The 19,437-nt window shown below is 51.4% G+C and overlaps 2 protein-coding genes across 4 annotated transcripts in view; one reads left to right on the top strand and one right to left on the bottom strand.

Annotated features, from left to right (window-relative positions):
- Nucleotides 1-485: 485 nt before the first annotated feature.
- TMEM53 (transmembrane protein 53) lies at nt 486-18,685 on the bottom strand. 3 transcript variants are annotated; one of them, XM_033421868.2, is made up of 4 exons: nt 18,551-18,680; nt 8,329-8,557; nt 6,573-6,694; nt 486-2,046 (listed from the first exon to the last, which is right to left on the bottom strand). In XM_033421868.2, exon 4 carries the CDS (start codon nt 2,008-2,010, stop codon nt 1,393-1,395), a length of 618 nt encoding a protein of 205 aa, XP_033277759.1. In that variant the 5' UTR covers nt 2,011-2,046; nt 6,573-6,694; nt 8,329-8,557; nt 18,551-18,680; the 3' UTR covers nt 486-1,392. The 3 variants fall into 3 exon arrangements, with proteins under 3 accessions (XP_033277759.1, XP_004266352.1, XP_049553359.1); XM_004266304.4 differs by lacking the exon at nt 8,329-8,557 and having other exon boundaries at nt 18,551-18,685; XM_049697402.1 differs by lacking the exons at nt 6,573-6,694; nt 8,329-8,557 and having other exon boundaries at nt 18,551-18,669.
- The window catches only part of ARMH1 (armadillo like helical domain containing 1), an 81,531-nt gene continuing 80,174 nt past the window's right edge, over nt 18,081-19,437 (top strand). Inside the window, exon 1 of the mRNA XM_049697316.1 lies at nt 18,081-18,243. The gene's annotated coding sequence lies outside the window, so the exon portion shown is untranslated. The remainder of the gene's footprint in view (nt 18,244-19,437) is intronic.

The following is a 19,437-nucleotide window of genomic DNA, read 5'->3' as shown; positions in this document are numbered from 1 at the left end:
GGAACAGAAGTGGGCAATGCCCAGCCCCCCGGGCTGGCTCCTTTCGGCTCTCTACTCTCCCCTCTGCCTGCCCTGGACTCACGTCAGTGGGTGCTTGATGGCTGGTTACTTCCACCCTGGGGACCATATGCTAACAGGAGACGTTAACCCAGAGTGAGGGCATGAAACCCGCCCTGCTGTGGGATCCCTGAGCACTGTCGCGTGCAGCACTGCCACCTGTTGGCCATGGCTAGGAATGCAGCCATGCAGGCATAGGAACTGGCTGCCACAGTAGTGGGGGAGTCCCAGAGGGCTGAGGCGATGTAGGGAGAGCTTGGCTTGGAGCTTGGAGACAGAGCTTGGAGACAGAGGGTCCATCAGCCCTGAGACTATCTATCAGGGGTCAGCTCCCACCCAGAGCTTTTCCAGCCATCTCCTTCGCTGCAGGTCAAACTTTCAAAGTCCATCCCTGCCCCCCAAGTCCCTCGATCACCACAGTAAGCTCATTAAATCAACAAAAATTTATTGAATGCCAGCTATGTGCCAGCATTGTGCAGCAGTGACTTGTAGAATAATAGATGATACAGGACTCTCTAAGGCTGAAGCCACCACTTCTACCTACAGAGGATCCAAGTGGGTCCCCCTCAAGGAGATGAAGGAGTTTTTTTCAGGCCAGTGGTTCTGGTTCTGGTCTTTAGGGCTCCTGACTCAGCTTGTCCCAGCTCCCATCTGGCGCTGCTGTCTTCCTGCACCCCACTCCCTCTGCCCATTACACACACATCTTGCAACTTTCCTGGATCTAGCAGCTTCCTGGCAAAGTGTGGTACACCTGGACAGGCCCCCCACCTGTGTACCCTCAGCTCCCCATCTGGCTTCCACATTAGACTCCCTGGCAATGAGAAGCCTGAGTGAACTGCTAAATGGGATCCACAGGGACGGCACTCCATGCTGTGGGGCTCTGCCCTTCCGGGACTTGGGAGCACAGATCACAGCCCCTGCCCCAGCCTGCCCCTACCCTCTGGCGCCTCCCTGCAAAGCTCACCTTCTATTCAAGGAATCAGAGATCAATGCTGGGGCTCATCCTCACCCCTACCCCCCACCCGCAGCTTTATTAACCCTTCACAGTCTAAATGCCACAGGAGTCAGCAGCCTGTTGCACTTATCCAAACACAACCACTGCTAGGCTTCCGCAGAGACCTGCGCAGGCACTCCTGCCCCAAGAATCCTGGGATAAGCAGACCACCACAGTCCCCAGGACAGAGGCCCATGGAAATTCTCTACCTGGAGGACCATAAAGTCCCAGAGGGCTGCAGGGAGTTGAACCAGAAGAGGACCCCACCCATGGATGTAGGTCATGGGGAGGTGTCAGGCATTTATTTCTGGAGCAGAGGTGAGGTGGGTAGGGCAAGGACCTCAGCACCGGACGCAGCTGCGCATGAAGTTGACACAGAGGCTCGTGTAGTAAGTAGGGTAGTCACGGAGATGGCTGACGTGTGCAGATGACTTGAAGTCCACAGAGTGCACCAGGACCCGGTGCGCCAGGCGTGCCTCCACCATGCGCTCCACGTCCCTGGCCAGGACCACCTCGTCGGCCCTGGAGTAGAGGTAGAGCTCTGGCCAGCGAGAGGCTGCGTTGAGCAGCCTGTCATAGAAGTGGGTGTGGAAGAGGGAGGTGAGTGGCGCCAGCAGGACGTGGAACAGGACTGCCACCAGGGCAAAGGCCACCAGGAGCAGCAGGCGCAGCGCGGCAGGCCGGGGCTCCAGGATGGCTGCCAGCGCCCTCAGAGCCCCCAGCAGGTTGCCATCGCCAGGACCACTGTCAAAGATGGTGCCCACCACACGCAGGTGGCAGAAGCGCCGGTGGGTCTGCAGGAGCTCCAGCACGTATCGGTACAGCATGACGCCGGCGTTGCTGAAGACGTGGAAGAGCAGGGGCTCCTTCTCAACCTCGTAATCAAAGAGCAGCTCAAGCAGCTTCTGGGCCAAGACACGAAGTGAAGGGATGCCCAGGGACTCGGAGAAGAAGACCATGTGCCAGGGGGCTGTGTATCGGATCACGATGCAGCCCTGAGGAGAGGAGAGAGGCCCTGTCCATCCTCGGGGATGGGGTGGGGAGGTGGGGAACAGCTAAGGTCAGAGGGGTCCAGCAGCTCCAATTTCCACAGGCCCATAAGCTGGCAGTGCTCCAGGCCCTGCTGCAGTCTGGGCAACAGCTCACCTCTCCTAGACGCAGGAAGGTCCACTCCAGGCCCATTTGTGGAATAAGCGCTTCATGCTGGCCAAGCCCCCTCAGCCTGGGATGGTATGCGAGGCCTGGAGCCCAGAGCTCACTTTGGAAACATCTGGGCTGACCAGAAGGAAGCCTCCTCACTCTGGTCCGCTCCCTGTCTCCCTCCCACCCCTGACCCTGCACCCTCATCTGCTCAACTCTGGCACATTTAAGGCCTCACTGCTTGGCTACACCCTGCTACAGCGACTCTGCTCTTGCCTGTCCCTACTTCCCAGGGACAAACAGGTATCCCCACAAGACCCAACACCCGAGACAGCCTGCAGGCCCAGCCTTGACCACCAGAGGCCACCCGTGAGCCAGGCCCACATGGCGTCAGTCTCTGGCCACTGCCACCTTCCCGCAGGGCCCTGAGAACAGAGGCCATACTCCCAAATGTCTGGTTCCAAGGCCTGGGATCACTCCTCACTCTCCCTGAAATTCCAAATACAGTAAACTCCGTTGTTCCTCAAATTCTAAAATCTTAGCTACACTCTCTCTAGGCCTCTGTGCCCCTCAATGCCTGGGTCAAGTACACCTCAAGGTCTCCACACAGATCCCCTTCTAGGCCAGTTAGAACAGGCAGCCAAAGCCACCCTGAGTCCTAATCCTCTCTCACTAACATGTGCCAGAGACAAAGGGCCCCTTGCCGGGGGAATCTGAGTTAGGCAGGCTCTGGGGTCAGACAGTTCTGGGCTCAATTCCTGGGACCAGCACTTATTAACAGTATGGATGAACAGCAATTTACTGCATCTTTCTGAGTCTGCATTCCCAGCTGTAAGTTGGGATAACATCCATCTCATGGGATTGTGGTGAAAATGAAACGAAAAAACGTACCTTGAGTGCCCAAAACAGCACTTGGCACAAAGTCCTCAGCTAAGAACAGCAGTCATTAGTGGTGGTAGGAGTAATAACAAGGAGAAAATTACATGCGCGCAGTACTCGAATGACCCAGAGCCAGAGAGAGATGGTCAGCTGAGGTAACCCTGCCATCAGCCTCCTGACCTTGTCCCCTCCCGCTGACTGTGATCACATGTGCCCCAACTCCTCCTGGCTCTGCTCTCACCAAGACCCTAGCGTACCTAAGCACCCCTCCCAAGACTCTGCAGGGGGGGTCACGGATGCTACCTGGCCCCGCAGATCTGGAAAATTTCACAAAGAGCTCTGCTCCAACTCCCCAGAGGGTGCTTTCCACCCACCCTCAACTTATACACAGCATCGCCCACGAACGCAAACATACTCCACACCACCACACACACACAACCCTTGGGACTAAACACAGCCTTGTCCGCCTCACACCCCACAGATGCAGACACCCATGGCACCCACTGCACCACCTGTGAAGTGCACAAAAAAGCACAGCCACCAACGCACACCCACAGTGCACACACCACTGTAGGTACTACCTTCAGGAGCCCACACATGTGCGTGCACACACGCCCACACACGCTTCTCCCCAGAAGCATTCCCATGCAGCACTACCTGTTGATACAGGCATAAACCCAGCAGCAAGTTCTGGGAACTCACTGTCTCTGAGGGCGCATGTGCCCTCCACCTCCACGTCACCCATGAGTGCATGCACAGAGCTTGCCTTGTGAACGCCCAACACCCCCTGTGAAGGAAGGGCATATACACCAAGCTTCCCTGGGCCTCGCTCTGAGGTTTCCATCTCTGCTGCCACCTCCCGAGTCAGATGCTCCTGGAACCCCCCTGCACCAAGGGCCGGGCTCTCACTGGCTGTCCGATCCCAGTCTCTTCCCTCTCCTCTGAAGCCAACCATCTCTCCATCTCCACACATGCTCGGTCCCAGCCTGATCCATCTGCCCTCACCTCACTCTCCTGTACTTTCAGTCTCTTCCTCGTTCCAGATTCCTGCTCAAACCGATCTCATTAAAAAAAAATTAAAGCCTCTGCCTTCCCACCATGTTCCCCTCTAACTCTGTCCCACCCTTTCTTCACCTTCCCAAACTTTGACACCCTCTCCACCTGGTCCTCTCCCACTGACTCCACTCTGACAGCTGCACTGCTCTTACCATGGTCGCCCAAGTTCTCCCGAATGGCTAAATCCCATGACACCTTTCGGTCCCCACCGTACTTTCCTTCCGGCAGCATTTGGGATTACGAGCGCTTAGGAACACTCTCTGATAGCCCTGGCTCTTCAATAAGACAGAAACAGGAAAAACTGGACTGTTCTAGACTTATGAGAGACTTAAGGAACGAAATAACTAGATGCAATGGGCGATCCTGGATTGGACCCTGGTTCGGGAAAATCAACTGTAAAGGACACTTTGGCGACTATCAGAGAATCTGAATATGGACTGGAAACTCGATGAGATTAAAATGTATTAACATGGGACGGTGGAGATCATGGTCCGAAAAAAAGCAGGATATAAAATAGTGTATTAAAGAGCTCTTATTTAGGTAAAGAAAAGATGCACAAACAGAAAAAAAGCTGAAAGGATATATACTAAGGCTAAATAGAGGTGATCTCTAGGGGACAGACTATGACGTTTTTATATTCTTTTAAATAATAAAGTATCAGGAGTTTGGGGTTGGAAAATTTTTTTTTCTACCCCCATCTTATCCTCCTGACCAGGGGGTAAAGGCACCCATTCCTTTCCCAGACAACCCCCTGCCAACGAGCGCTGCCATCTCAACCCCTCTGCCTTCCCTGGGATCACTTCCTCCCTCCACTCCATCACTTCCTCCCATGCCGTCTGCCCCAAGAACATCTTTCCTCTCTCCCTTGACAGTGGTCCATTTCCCTAAGACTCTCTTCCTGTGGATTCCATGACATTTCCCTGAGTTTTCTTGTCCATCTGTAGCCACTCCTCCTTTCCACGTGGGACCCTCTTCGTCTTCTGCTCCTTTAAGCTTGGGTTCTGTCCTGGGCCTCTTCTCCTTGACCTCTACACACTCCCTGGGGGAAATCTCATCCACCCCAGAGCCCACGGCTTCTCTTCTAGTGCTCCTTGTTTCAAAGAACCCAGGATCTGCTGCAGCCAGAAACCTGGCATTACCCAGACCCCTCCCTATCCCTGTGCCCACACACAATCTCTCATCCAAGGACCACTCTACCTCCTAACAAGCTCCTTGATCCATCAACTTCCCTCCACCAGCACCACCAGCCCCAAGGTCCTGGCCACCTCAACAAACTCACTTCCCAGCCTCTGGTCCTGGCCCCCACAATCCTTTCCCCACTCAGCAGTGAGGGACTCTCAGAAGCACAAGTCTAACATCACACCCCTGTTTAGTCCCCTGAGGACCCTCCCAGCCTCATCTCTTCACACTTGCCCTTTCTTTTGTCCTCTGTTCTGGCCACACTCACCTATTCCCAGTCCTCTGCCTGCCCTCAAGGATCTTAGTCTAATGGAGAAGCCAAACCAGCCTCACCCAGTAAGTAGAATTCAGAAGCAGCTGAAACTACTTAAGGAATAAGGCAATGCCAGAGGACCAGGCTTGTTGGTTGAGGGGAGGCCTCAAGCTCAGAACTACATCTTTCCTCCAACTCCTCTCCCATTCCAGGGCCACCACACACCTGGGGCACAGCACAGACGTGGGTCAGTGGAGGGAGGCTGAGAGGAGGGGGCCCCAGCTGGCCCTTCTCCCAGGTGACTGCCATTCCTCCTCAGTGCAGGGCTTCCAGCTGGTGGCTGGGGGTCTGTACTGATGCCTCCCTGCTTTGGGAGGTCTGGGCTGAGGAGGGCAGGGTCAGGCCAGCGGCCAAAGCTGTGAAAGGGGCTTCCCAGAGGCTCTCTCCAATAACCACAGCCTCTACATACAACTCTTGGTGCATCCTGAGCTGAAGCAAGGAAACCGCAGTCCTGAATCTCTCTTCCAAGAGGCCCTTCTACTCTGGAAACGTGAGGGGCCATGGTCAGCCCTAAGACAGAAACTCACCTGGTCAGAAAAGGAGAAAGCCCCAGGAGTCCAGACTATGCCCAGCACACCCGGCCCAGGTTCCTGCTGCCCAGAGTGGCAGCACTAGCCAACAGAGACTGGAGGTCTGGGCTGACTCCGCAGCTGGGAGCACATCTGGAATGGGCTGTCCACTGTGGGGCTTGGGGAGGAAGGAGGGGGAGCAGGTCAGGGGGCTGAAGGGGACAGACCAGGCCACAGAGCTGGCTGCAAAGGGTGGATAATCCTGCCCAAGTCCCCATGGGCCCAGCGTCTTCCTCACAGGCTATTCTTTGTGCCATTCCCAGGCCTTCCTGGGCTGACTGGTGGTCAGCCTCCACTGCAGCCCGGAGATGAGGGCAGCCAAAGCTGGGAGAGCCCCGCAGAGCGGCCCCAGCGCACTGGGCGTCCGCACACCTGCAGTACTCACCCTTTTGTGGTAGATGGCGCTGTATTTGGCCAGGTTCTTGTCCGTGCAGCCACCCCAGCCCAAGAGAATCACCAAAGGCTGTCGAGTCCCCGCCTCCTTCCCGCCTTGGTTGGGGCTGTTCTCTGAAACACAAGCAGGATGAGACTGTCATCCCTGGAGCTAGGGTTCGGGGTGGGGGGTGACTGGCCAATCCAGAGCCAGCGCTACTCGGGCTGCTGGCAGGGGAGCGCCAGGTGCCAGGCCCAGGCATCCTGCCGGTCCCTGTGCCTCAGGTTCCCAGGGGGCTCCTTCCTCTGTCCCTCACTTCAACTGGCTTTTAGGCTTCTCAGGAGGCACTGCAGGGTAACTGGAAAAACCCACCCGAGGGCCCCTTTCTTTAGTGACTCAAAGACATAGCCCAGGTGAGAAAAGTGAATAAATACTTCTACCATGCAATTTCACCTTCTAATCCAGGGATCTACAAACTACAAGCCATGGGCCAAATTCGACCCATGATCTGTTTTCATATGACCTTCGAACTAAAACTAAAAATGTTTTTTACATTTTAAAATGTTTTTGTTTAAAAATCAAAAAGATTTTGTGATGTGAAAATCATATGAAATTTAAATTTCAGTGTCCACAAATAAAGTTTTATTGAAACACAGCCCAGCTCATTCATTTACATAATGTCTACGGCTGCTTTCAAGCTAAACAGCAGAGTGGAGTAGCTGCAACAGAGACCACGCAGTTCACAAAACCTAAGATACCGCCCTTTACAGAAAAAGTTTGCCAGTTGCTGTCCTAATTCCATGAGCAGACGGAAGAAGAGGTCTTTAAAAGGAGAAATGGGAGACTTCCCTGGTGGCGCAGTGGTTAAGAATCTGCCTGCCAATGCAGGGGACACGGGTTCGAGCCCTGATCCGGGAAGATCCCACATGCCACGAAGCAACTAAGCCCGTGCGCCACAACTACTGAAGCCCGCATGCATAGAGCCCGTGCTCTGCAACAAGAGAAGCCACCTCAATGAGAAGCCCGCACACCACAACAGAGTAGCCCCCATTCGCCGCAATCAGAGAAAGCCCGCGCACAGCAACAAAGACCTAGCGCAGCCAAAAATAAATAAATAAAATAATTATTAAAAAAAAAAAAAAAAGGAGAAATAGATAGGGCAGTATAAGCAGGGAAGTGAAGCAGACAGACTCTGGCGGCCACTACCAAACCACCCACCCTGTCCTGACAGAGAAGAATAACAGCCAGTATTTACTGAGGTTTAACCCTCACAACAACAATACGAATAATATTATTACAGATGAGGAAACTGAGGCACAGAGTGGTTAAGTTACTTGCCTAAGGTCACACAGGAAGTGTAGAGCTGGGAATCTGGTCCCTGCTCCCCATCCTAGCTAAGTCACTTGAGACCTCCTGTGCCACCAGCCCCGTCCACAACTAGAAGCTCATCTCCTTCGGTGATGTGCCAAGGCACAAGCCACCTGCCTCCTCCATGGCTGCTTCTGAAGGCCTCCCTGCAAGCTTGTCGGTCAGACCTCATCTCATTTCCCCTGCCAAGTGAGTACCCACCCTCCTTGGGGCGACTTCTGTGCACGGACTGTCTGTTGCTAGTTATCTGCCCTTCTGAAAGGACCAGGGTGTACCCTTCCAAGGATCAAGCCACTTGGCTATGCTCAGCTGCCACCCTAAGATTTACGGATGCTGGTGGTGACCTAGCGACAGTAAATTTCAAGGCTAGTTAAGAGGATGGTAAATATAAATCACTAACCTTTGGACAAAAGGAAGACAACAATTTCCTGTGGAAATTAATGTGATTGAAAAGTTCAGTGTTCCTGCTCTCCAGCAGTGGCAGCTCCGGCCTTTGGAGATTGACTGCCTGCACCCATGGGGATGCCAGACTGAGTTGCAACTCAGCCTGGACCAGGAGCTCCCAGCACCTCAGTCCCTTGCTGACCCCTGCCAGCCGTCCCAGGCTCCCCTGACACCGGCCTCAGCCTCTGAAAAGAGAGATGGTCCCACAGCTCTAACCAGGCCACTCTAAATATTCTCACCACCTTTCTTGGCCTGGTGGCCTCCTGTCCTTGGCCAGGGCAGCTCTTCGCCTGCACTGGCCTTTCTGGTGGAGAGGCTCTATCTGGGCCTCACTGGGGCCCTGGCCCAACCTTGCTGGCAATGACTACCCGTAAAGCTCAGGCTGCAGCAGCCTCATGCGTGGTAATCGACAGCTACAGTTTGGATCTGCCTTTGACCCACTGAGGTCCAGCAGCTGGATTTCTGAGACTTGCCCCAGGGAGGCTCCCTAACCTCTGTGCAGCTGTCTGAGCATGGGCTCCCATCCCCCAGCCTATGGGGCTCCCCTCCAGGTACCACCACCAAGACACCAGCAAAGGGTTTGGGGGTTTATCTCAAAAAGAGAGAAGGCAGCCAGGGGCGGTCACATCCCCTGGTGGCCGCCCTTACCAGCAGTGGTGGGGCATTCCCAGTCCACGAAGGTTCAGACACTTCTGCCGGGCCTCTGAGCTGCCCCTCACCCCACAGCAGGGCTCTATAACTCCACTTTGCTCCACTGCAGGTTTTGCCGGCACCCTTGGCTTCACCAACTCAGGCAGAAATGACTCTTCACCAGACACACATCTCCACGGAGAAACTCAGAATACGGACACCCTGGACACACTGCCTCTTGCCAGAGCCCAAGCTTTCCATAACATTCCTAAAAGGAGGGAATTTGTCCTTCTACTCCAGCCAGGCATTTGAGGCCACCCCCCTGAACCACAAGGTGCTCTTCCTACCCACAGGCATCTCCCACGCCCCGACACAGTCTCTTCCCAGGGCCCCCTCTCCACGCCCATTCCTAACTCAGAGCCTTTGTTATGACCTCCTCCCACTGGAGCCACGCTGCCCACTCTGATTCTAGACATGGAGCACTATAAACCAGAAAAGTCCAAGATGCTCCGGGAACATGGCTGAGAGAGTGATCGTGACCGGGAAAGGCCTCCCACAGGAAGACTCCTTGCTGTGCTGGCCTTGACGGACCGTAGGAGCATGCCAGGTGCAGAAAGGGCATGAGCAGGGGCAGGGGACGATGGAGATGTTACGGTTGCTCTGGCGCACGGCAAGCAGTCCTAGGAGGCTAGAAGCCTGGAAGAGGGAGCAGAAGTGGGCAGGAGAGCTGCCAAGAGTGGGACTGGGGCCCGATCCTGAAAGTCCCCCAAGCCATGCTTAGGAGTCAGGATTTTATCTGGAGCAGTGGAGAACGAATGAAGATTCTGGAACTGGGGGAGTGGCATGATCCGGTGTGTATTGATTAATGACTTGCACAATTACTCGTATAATGTCCGTCTCCCCTCAGCCAGTAGGCTCTGTGAAGGCAGGACCTGGGTTTGTTGCATTCAGCGCCAGATTCCCGGTGCCCAGCACTGTAGCTGGCCTGTCTAGGCACTCAGCAGAAACATGCTGAATGAATGAACACGTGGCTGCAAACTGAAAGACAGATCCAAGGAGAAAGAGCTGGCATTCTTCTTGTTACCTATTGCCCTTTCCAGAGTAATAAAGTAAGAGCTATGGCTATTGTTATTTATTGCCACCTCCGGGTCGTGATTCCTCCATTCTCTGTAAAAGCCCCTGCTCCTTTTATGCTCCTTCCACTGGTCATTCCCCTATCCCCCTCCCACTGCTGACATCTCCTGGCCTCTGGCCACTGCCCCTCAGGCACTGAAGACTCGGGCACTGGCTCTGTCTCCCACTTCTACACCAGGACTTACCACAGCCCTGCACAGGCAATCAAACCCACCTTGGTCCTAAACCATCACAAACGTCTCTGAATTCCACATCTCCTTTAGCTCCTACCTCCCCCTCTTTGCCATCACCAAGAAAAACAATAACGATGACAGCAAAAAGAGAATTGTGTCAGGCACTATTCGAAGCACTTTATATATCAACTCATTTAATCCTCAAAACAATCGTACGAACAAGGTACTGTTATTATTCTCATTTTACTGATTAAAAACTAAGCCACAGAGATAGTATATAATTGTTCAAGGTTACACAACTAATAAGCAGTGAAGCTGGAATCCAAACCCAGGTGGTCTGACCCAGAGACTAGCTCATCACCACTACCCCAGGGGGCCCCCTGGGTAAAAAAAACAAGTCTTAACCAAATCTCTTTCCACTCAGCTCCAAACCCATACACATGGCTGCCTCTGTATATCAACAGATCCAACACCAACCTCTTCCACCTGCTCCTCCTCAGGGACTGGCCATCGCAGTCAGAACCTCAACATACGCTGCCTCATTTGGTCCCTTGACCACCCTAGGAGTTAGCTACTATTGCTATCCCCGTTTTACAGATAGGAAAACTAAAACACAGAGAGGGTAAGTCTTTTTCCCCCAAAACACAGAGCCAGGAAGTGGCACAGCCAGCATGCATCTCTGGACCACCATGCCACCCCGCCTCCAGGACCTTGCACATGCTCCTCACTCCCCAGCCCTGGAGGCTGATGCTCCATGTTATGCTTTGCTAATGCCCACGCCACCTGCTGAGTCAGCTCACTGTTGACATCCAAGAAGCCCCCCTTGATGCCCTCCCCAGCTCCTTCATCACTAGACTGGGTTAGATGCCCCTCCTGTGTATTGTCACAGCACCACCATCACCATGCCACTGTGCTTATCCACTGCACTGAAAGGGCCCGTTAAGAACAGGTCGTGTTACTACTGTAACACGCAAGGCAAGAGTTGGCAAATGCCTGAACCAGAGCAGTGGGGGACAGGTAGGAAGGGGGAAGGAAATGATAGGGAGAAGAGAATCACAACAATTTTGGAACATGTATTAAAAGCCTCAAAAAACATGCACTCTTTGACTTAGTAATTCTACTTCTATGAAAGAAAAATGTTTAATCATATGGAAATAGTCTGTAATACATTAAACAGATCATAGACATAAATGTAAGACCTAAAACTATAAAACTCTTAGAAGAAAATGTAAGAGTAAATCTTTGTGACCTTGGATTAGGGAATGGTTTCTTAGACATGACTAAAAGTACAAGGAATAAAAGAAAAAATAGACTTCATCAGAATTGAAAACTTTTGAACATCAAAGGACACCATCAAAAAGTGAAGAAACCGGACTTCCCTGGTAGCGCAGTGATTAAGACTCCACCTGCCAATGCAGGGGACACAGGTTCGAGCCCTGGTACGGGAAGATCCCACGTGCTGCGGAGCAACTAAGCCCGCGCGCCACAATTACTAAGCCTGCTCTCTAGAGCCCGCGTGCCACAACTACTGAAGCCCACGAACCTAGAGCCCATGCTCCGCAACAAGAGAAGCCACCGCAATGAGAAGCCCGCGCACCCCAATGAAGAGTAGCCTCCGCTCACCACAACTAGAGGAAGCCCACGTGCAGCAACGAAGACCCAATGCAGCCAAAATAAATAAATAAATTTTTTTTTTTAAATGAAGAAACCCACGGAATGGGAGATAATTTTTGCAAATCATATATCTGATAAGGGGTTTGTATCCAGGATACATAAAAAAACTCTCACAATTCAAAAATAAAAAGACAAATAACCCAACTTTAAAATGGGCAAAGGATTTGAAGACATTTCTCCAAATAAGATGTACAAATGGCCAATAAGAACATGAAAAGGTGCTCAACATCACAGTCATTAGGGAAATGAAAATCAAAACCATGAGACAGCACATTATACCCACTAGGATGGCTATAATAAAAAGTCAGATAATACCAAGCGTTGATGAGGATATGGAGCATTCAGAACCCTCATACACTGCTGGTGAGAAAGCAAAAAAGGTGCATCTACTTTAGAAAGCAGTTTGGCAGTTCCTCAAAAAAAATTAAACATTAAGTTTCCATATGACCCAGCACTTCCACTCCTAGGTATATACCCAAGAGAACTGAAAACATATGTCCACACAAAAACCTGTACACGAATGTTCACTGCAGCATTATTCACGATAGCCAAAAAGTAAAAACAATCCAAATGCCTATCACCTGTAAATGGATGAATAAAATGTGGTATATCCATTCAATGGAATATTATTTGGTCATAAAAAGGAATGAAGCACTGCTACAACATGGATGAACCTTGAAAACATGTTAAGTTAAGGAAGTCAAACACAAAGACCGTATATTGCATGATTCCATTTATATGAAATGTCCAGAATAGGCAAATCCACACAGTAGAAAGTAGATTAGTGGCTGCCAGGAGCTGGAGGGAGGGGGAAATGGGGAGAGACTGCTAATGGTTCAGGGCTTCTTTTGGAGGTGATGAAAATGCTCTGAAATTAGACAGTGGTGACAGTTGCACAATTTTGTAAATATACTAAAAACCAATGAATTGCACATTTTAAAAGGGTGAATTTTATGGTACATGAATTGTATCTCAATAATGTTATTTTAAGAATTAACAGTAACACATTAAGCGAAAAAGCAAGCTGCAAAGAAGTGAGTACAACAGAATACCTATATACATACATACACACATACTTACACATACTTATGTATAGAAAAAATACATCAAATATTAATAGCAATTATTTCTGGGATCAGAGGCAATTTCTTTTTCATGCTTTTTTTTTCTACTCACTTTCTAAAATCCCTATGTATCACTTCTGCAATGAGAGTTAAAATATTATTTTTTTAAAAAGGGTGGGGGGAGGTGTCCTGCAGAGTCAACAGCACTTGAGAAGTCAAAGAGATCACGGATACCCAGAAGCCCCTCGGCGAGGCAGAAGTATTCTTTTCAACCCTGGCACTTCTTGAGTACCCCACAAAACAATTTAATCCCACGGGCTCTCTGTCCTCTGGACTTCTCTCAACAAACAACACTGACACCAATAATACAATAATACAAGAATTACAGATACATACTATATTGTACAACAGTTCAAGTCATAAAACTAAAGCATAAATTGGATTGTGTATATCCCAGGGGCATATGGGGAAGACAAAGGAAAGGGCTGACAAGATAAGAATCTGTGGAACAATATGTGCTTTTCTTCTGCAAGCCGGAACGAAAATACAAAGAACCTATGTTTTCTTCTTAAAATACAAGGAATAAAAGGATCCTCAATTTCCTCTACTCCCAAGAAATACTTTCTAGAGTCTCACAGTTCCTATATTTAAACCAAATTACTTCATTTTAAATTTAGTTTTTTTTTTTTTTTTTGGAGTAACAGCATAGGAGAGTAGCATGGTATCTAGGAGTGCATACTGTATAAAACCATACCTGGGTTCAAGTCTCTGGTTCTGCCACCAATAACTATGAAACAGACCTTGAGCTAGTTCTCTAAGCTTCAGTTTCCTTACCTGTGAAATGGGGATAATAATACATAGGACTGAATAAGACAGTGACTACTGAGGGCTTAGCATGTTACCCTGGCACAAAGAAAGAGTTCAATGAATTGAAGTTATTATTACTTCATGAGGAATGGATGCTCACTGTAGAAAAAGCAGAAAATGAATATCTCATAAAATTGGAACCATACTGCTTTTGTAATCTGCTTTCTTCAATTTAGCAATATATTGTGAACATCTCTCCCTGTCGGTTTATATATCTCTACCCCATTCTTTTTAGTGGCTGCAGAGCAGCTATAGAATATTTCATAATTTATGGTGACCAAGCTCCCATTATTGGACATGATGTTGTTTCCAATCTTTTGCTGTTATAAAAATACTTGAATGGACACCTCTTTCTTCCTGCATGTCCTTAACTGCTTCCTAGAAATGGAGCTGTATGTAGGCAGTACTTCCTGATGGCAACTGAAATCTGCACGCACAGGCTTTGGAGTGAGGCTCCCAAGTTGGAATCTGGGATAACTTGGGGCAAGATACTTCACCTCCCCTGAGCTTCTGTTCCTCATCTGTAAGACGGGATAAGAGTACTCCCTACTTCACAAGGTGGTCGTGAGAAGTAATAAAATCATAAGAGAGGTTCCTGGCAGGCCTGGCATGTGAGCCAGGCATGGTCAACAATGTAAGTGCAACAGAAACCACAGAGACCTCAGGCAAAGGAGGCCAGCAAAGGGTCCTTCACGTCTGGAGCTCAGATCCAGAGCCTAGCACGGTGCCTGGTATAAAGCAGACAAATTAGGAAGGGTTTTTATTAATGTATGAAAGAAAACATACCGTGATTAAAAAAATAAACAAAACTCCACTGTTTAAAAAAGAAAAGCACCTACGGGGTCCCCACAGACAAGAAGAGGGTCTAGTCCCAACCCTTCGCCCAGGCCTTTGAGGCCTCTCTGGTATGACAGCTCTTGAGATTTTCTCTCCGGCTCCTGAAAGCACCCGGCGGCCTGCCGCCAGGGCCCTGCTCTCTCAGGCCACTCTCAGTCCCCCCAGTGCCCCTAGTTCTGCACTTCCTGCTGCTCCCCATCTACCTGTCAGCCCTCCCGCAGCTCCAGGTCCAGCTTGGGCCACTCTACTCCAGGAAGGCAGCTGACCCCTGGGGCCCACCATGGTTGTTTGGACTGTGGTCCACCCCAGACTGTTTCCCCAGTGCCAGGGAGAACTTCCTGGGGGTCAAGACAAGGTCTACATTTCTTTGACCCCGGAAGGCGCTCAGCAGAAGAGCAGACTGACAATTAAGCCTGGGCCTACAATAAACCTATCACTTCCCTTCTCTGTGACCCCCCCCCACCGAAGGCTTTCTTTGTACTCTAAGAGTGAGCCCCTTGTCCCAGCCTCATTAATTCTGTGAATCAATTATTTCTAAAAAATGTTTACTGAACATGAAAGCAACAGGGTGCCTTTAAGAAGGCCTGCTGGCCTGCCAGTGAGCTGCAGAGGGGCCCCAGGGCAGGGCTTGGCTGACCATTCTCTGGCTGGGAGGAAGGGCAGCACAGCCCTGGCCTGGGATGGCAGAGCAACTTGGGCGGGGCCCAAGTGCTGCCTAAACGACTCCCTTCAGCTCATTTGGCACTTCATCCTTGCCAGGCTCTGGCAACACTGAGCAAAACCTCCAGCAACACGACAGGGATCCCTGCTGTGGGAGCCCTGAGAACAGAACCTTCCCCAAGGAAATGAGATGAGAATACCCGACTCTCACTTAGGAGGGTGAGGGGATCACTGGTCAAAGAGGAGTGGGTGGGATGGCGGGAAATGCTAGGTCAAGGGATCAGCTTCAGCAAAGGACCAGGCAGACGACCCTCATTTGGCCCAGACAGCCACGGATACTTGCTGGTGGGAATCCCAGCAGAAGGACCCTGGGCTCTGAACGACCCCAGATCTGTAGCTGCCTTCCAGCTAACTGATGTGCCAGCAGAAGCTGCTCGCCTCTCTATCAACTCACAGCAGTGCTGGGCTCTGTGGCTCTGATGCTCAATTATGGGGGAAAAGCAATTCCAGAAACCAAATATGACTGTCCTACACACTTCTCCACCATTAAACAGTAATTGCAAAAGAGAGACAATCTCTGGACCCCCAAAGATTGTCTGTGAAGCCCTGTCAGCCTGGAGGGGAGCTCTCTGCAGACAGGAAGAAAACAGATTCAGGGGATCACAGTGCTGTCACTTCCTTCTGAGGGCCATACCGCCTTGAGGTCAGCTCTGGGCTATGCACTTTGAGAGGGAAAGGAATGAGAAACCAAAGCCAGTGCAGAGGAGCAATCAGAAGGAGGAGGCTATTAGAACCACACCAGAGGAGGAACAACTGAAGGCCCTGGAGGTATTTCTCTTGGAGAAGAGAGATGAGCTTGAAAAGAGAGGAAGAGAGACTACCTTGCTCTGTGTTGCACCCACCACGACCTCCTAGCCCTGCGGTTACCACGTCTTTGTGAAACCCCCTGCTTCTAAGCCCTCAGCCCTCCCCAGAACCACAGCTCCTTGAAGGAGTCTGTGTGTGAGTCACTTCTGAGGCACCAGCAACTAACCCATCGCCAGGACACAGCAAATGCTGAACTGAAAGCAGAAATGACAGGAAGGCCTATTGTGGCTCAAGAAAGGGAAGTGCTTTCTAACAATCCCAGTTGCCTCCAACAGGCCAGGATATTTGGGAGGAAGCATCCTGTCAGGGAAGGGTCTGGTGGCAACAGCATGCTCTCATGCCAGGAGAAGGATGCAGGACAAAGTGGCCCCCTGAGATTTCCTCCAATTCTAGGACCCAGCCCCCTGAAGCAGGGAAGGGAGCCACAAGTGGAGGAAATATACCAACGGAGCACCTGCTCCATGCCAGGCACACACATCCAGTCACTACCTTGTTAACCCTCACAACAGGGAATCTGAGGCTCAGAGAGGTTCAATAACTTGCCAAAGCCATAGAACAGCAGGAGGTAGAACTCCTGAGAGAGAGAGAGAAATGCAAGCCAAGACCGCCAGGTTGCCCACGTGGGATGAAGGAGAACTTCTGCCCTCCTGGCCATGCAGAAGGCAGCCCCAGCTCTTTGCAGCTGAAGGTCCTCCAAGGGCAATATTACTAACTGGCTTTATCTCCCACTGATGCCAAAACTTTTCAAAAGCATTTTTACATCTATAAGCCTAAGAGCCCTCGGCCGACAGAGGGCTCTAGGGAAATACAGCTGGTCTGGAGCCATCTGTTCTGGGGGAGCCTAGGGGTTGCACTCCCCTCCTAGACCCCACCCAAGGAACACAAGATGCAATAGGAGGGGTCTGGGAAGGCTCTCCTGAAAGAGGTAACATCTGAGCGAAGCCTTAAATAATGAACTAGGGAAGCGAGGGGGCAGTGTGGGGCAGCAGAGGGAAAGGGCATTCCAGACAGAAGAAATGGAGGGAGCACAGGCAGAGAAGCAAGAAGTGTGTGGAGAATCACAAGCAGTTTGGGGTTGCTAGAACATAAAACTCAAGTTGAACAGTGGCAGGACACAGTGATCAAAGAGGTAAGCAGGGTCTACTAAATTATGGAGGACTTTGAATACCATGCTAAGGAATCTGGATTTGATTTATCCTGAGGGCAATAAGGAGCCACTGAAGGGTTTTATGTAGAACAGTGATAAGATCAAAGCTTTGCACTGGGAAGATGGTTGTGGTAGCAATAGAAGAGGCTGAGCTGCAGCTGGAGGTGTGAAGACGATGTGGAGTAACGCAGGCAAGACATGCAGCTTAGGCTGGGGTGCATGTCAAGGCTCCTCTACCATGATTCCCAATCAGGGCCAAACTTTCCATTCTCTGGGCCCCCAATCTGACTCACACTGACAGGGACCCAGACCTGTTCTACAGGCTACTAATTTTGTGGAGCCTCCCACACATCCTTCTGTAATGATATGACTGTAGAGAGGAAAACAAAGCTAATCATTAAGCTCACTCTGTGCCAAGCATTATGCTGGGTCCTTTAGACAAATAATCTCAGTTGTGCAACCAACAACCCTAGGAGGGAGGTTACTATTGGTACCCCAGCTGTGCAGATGAGGAAACCGAAGTTCAGAGCTGGAAGCATGCCAAAGGTCATCCAGCTACTAAAGGGAGGAGTCAGGATTTGAGCAGACTTCTATTTCATGGCAGAGACGGCTCTGTAACCACTGCCAAGGAGAGTGCAGAGGAGGGAGGGATGAAGGCTCTGTGTCCTGGGCTTTTGCATGGACCCCGAGGAAAACAGTGGATGAAATATAATGGGTGGGACCCCTAACCACAACTGCCGAAGAAAGGCTAGCAGTGGGAAGCCCGACCCCAAACAAAAGAATCAGGAGGGCCTTCAGCTACCAGGAGAGAAGCGAAGGTACGGGCCTGGGAACTCCGACTAAAGAGACAGAAAGAAGGGCTCCAGCCTACGGGGTTAGGGGTCGGGTAGACGCCGCGAAGGGGCGGGGCTCGGACACCAAGAGCACTCTGGGGGAGGGGCTTACTAGGGGGCGGGGCTCTCTGGACCCGACTAAGTCTAGGACCTGCGGTGAGGGGGACCCCCCCGTGAGGGGGTGGGCCGCGAGAGGACAGGGCCGCAAGAGGGGCGGGGCCACAGCTGCGCTTGAGACCCACAGACTCCTTAGGTCACCTCCCCACGACTGGACCCAACCCTCATTCCATACCCCGGCTCCGGCAGGGCTGATCCGGGATCTCGATGGTGTAGTCCAGCTGGGCCGAGGCCATGATGAAGGCGCCGGCCCTCAGCTCGGGCCTCCGGCCGGAACTCTCGCTCACGTTCCCGCACCTCACCCGGGGGCCTCCTGGGCACCGCCCAATCACCACCCACCTCCCTCGACGCTACCCAATCCCTGAGCCGCGCTCTGTGACCTCCCGCCTTAGCAACCAGCGAGTCTCTCTCGGGGCCTCACGCAGCACCCTGCTAGCTCGGCCCTAGCAACCATGCCCCGCCCCGCTCTATCCCTGGCCCTCAGCCATTGGCTGACTCGCTTGATCTGGGTCAGGTATTGGCCAGCCAAGACGCCGGTCAGGAAGAGTCCCCACCCTCCTGTGTAGGTAAGAGGGTCTGCGGGAGAGTAGCTGTGTTCTGGGGTCGGGGAGGGTTTTCCTTCCTAAACCGTGTCTTATCGTACCGGGTGGACAGCAGTGCCCTTTGACTTACATCACCTAGCTATCTCTACTACCCTCTACCAGCCGCAGCTCCGAGGGCTGGAGGTAGAAAACCGCACAAAACGACCACAGGAATGCGTGCCAGCCCATCCTCCACCCAGCTGGTCGAGGAATATTCTGACTGGTGAGATGGGGAGGATGCAAAGGAGGTGCTATTTTCTAGCGAATACTTTAGAGAATGTCCTGTTCGTGCGGGACATAAAGGGGCTAGGGGGTACAGTTTTCTTAAATTTATCAACGCGCTTAAAAAATATTTACTGACCACCTGTTACATAGGTGGACTCTAGTGAGGATTAAGTTTTTGGCTCTGACTTCCGTAAGTCTTAAAAGGAGAGGGAAAGAAATCATGCATGAGCCAACTGCAATACTGTGCAAGGGATAA

The sequence above is a fragment of the Orcinus orca genome, chromosome 1 (genome assembly GCF_937001465.1).
Source record: "Orcinus orca chromosome 1, mOrcOrc1.1, whole genome shotgun sequence".
NCBI classification, from domain to species: Eukaryota; Metazoa; Chordata; class Mammalia; order Artiodactyla; family Delphinidae; genus Orcinus; species Orcinus orca.
This window is presented reverse-complemented; position numbering and strand designations above follow the sequence as displayed.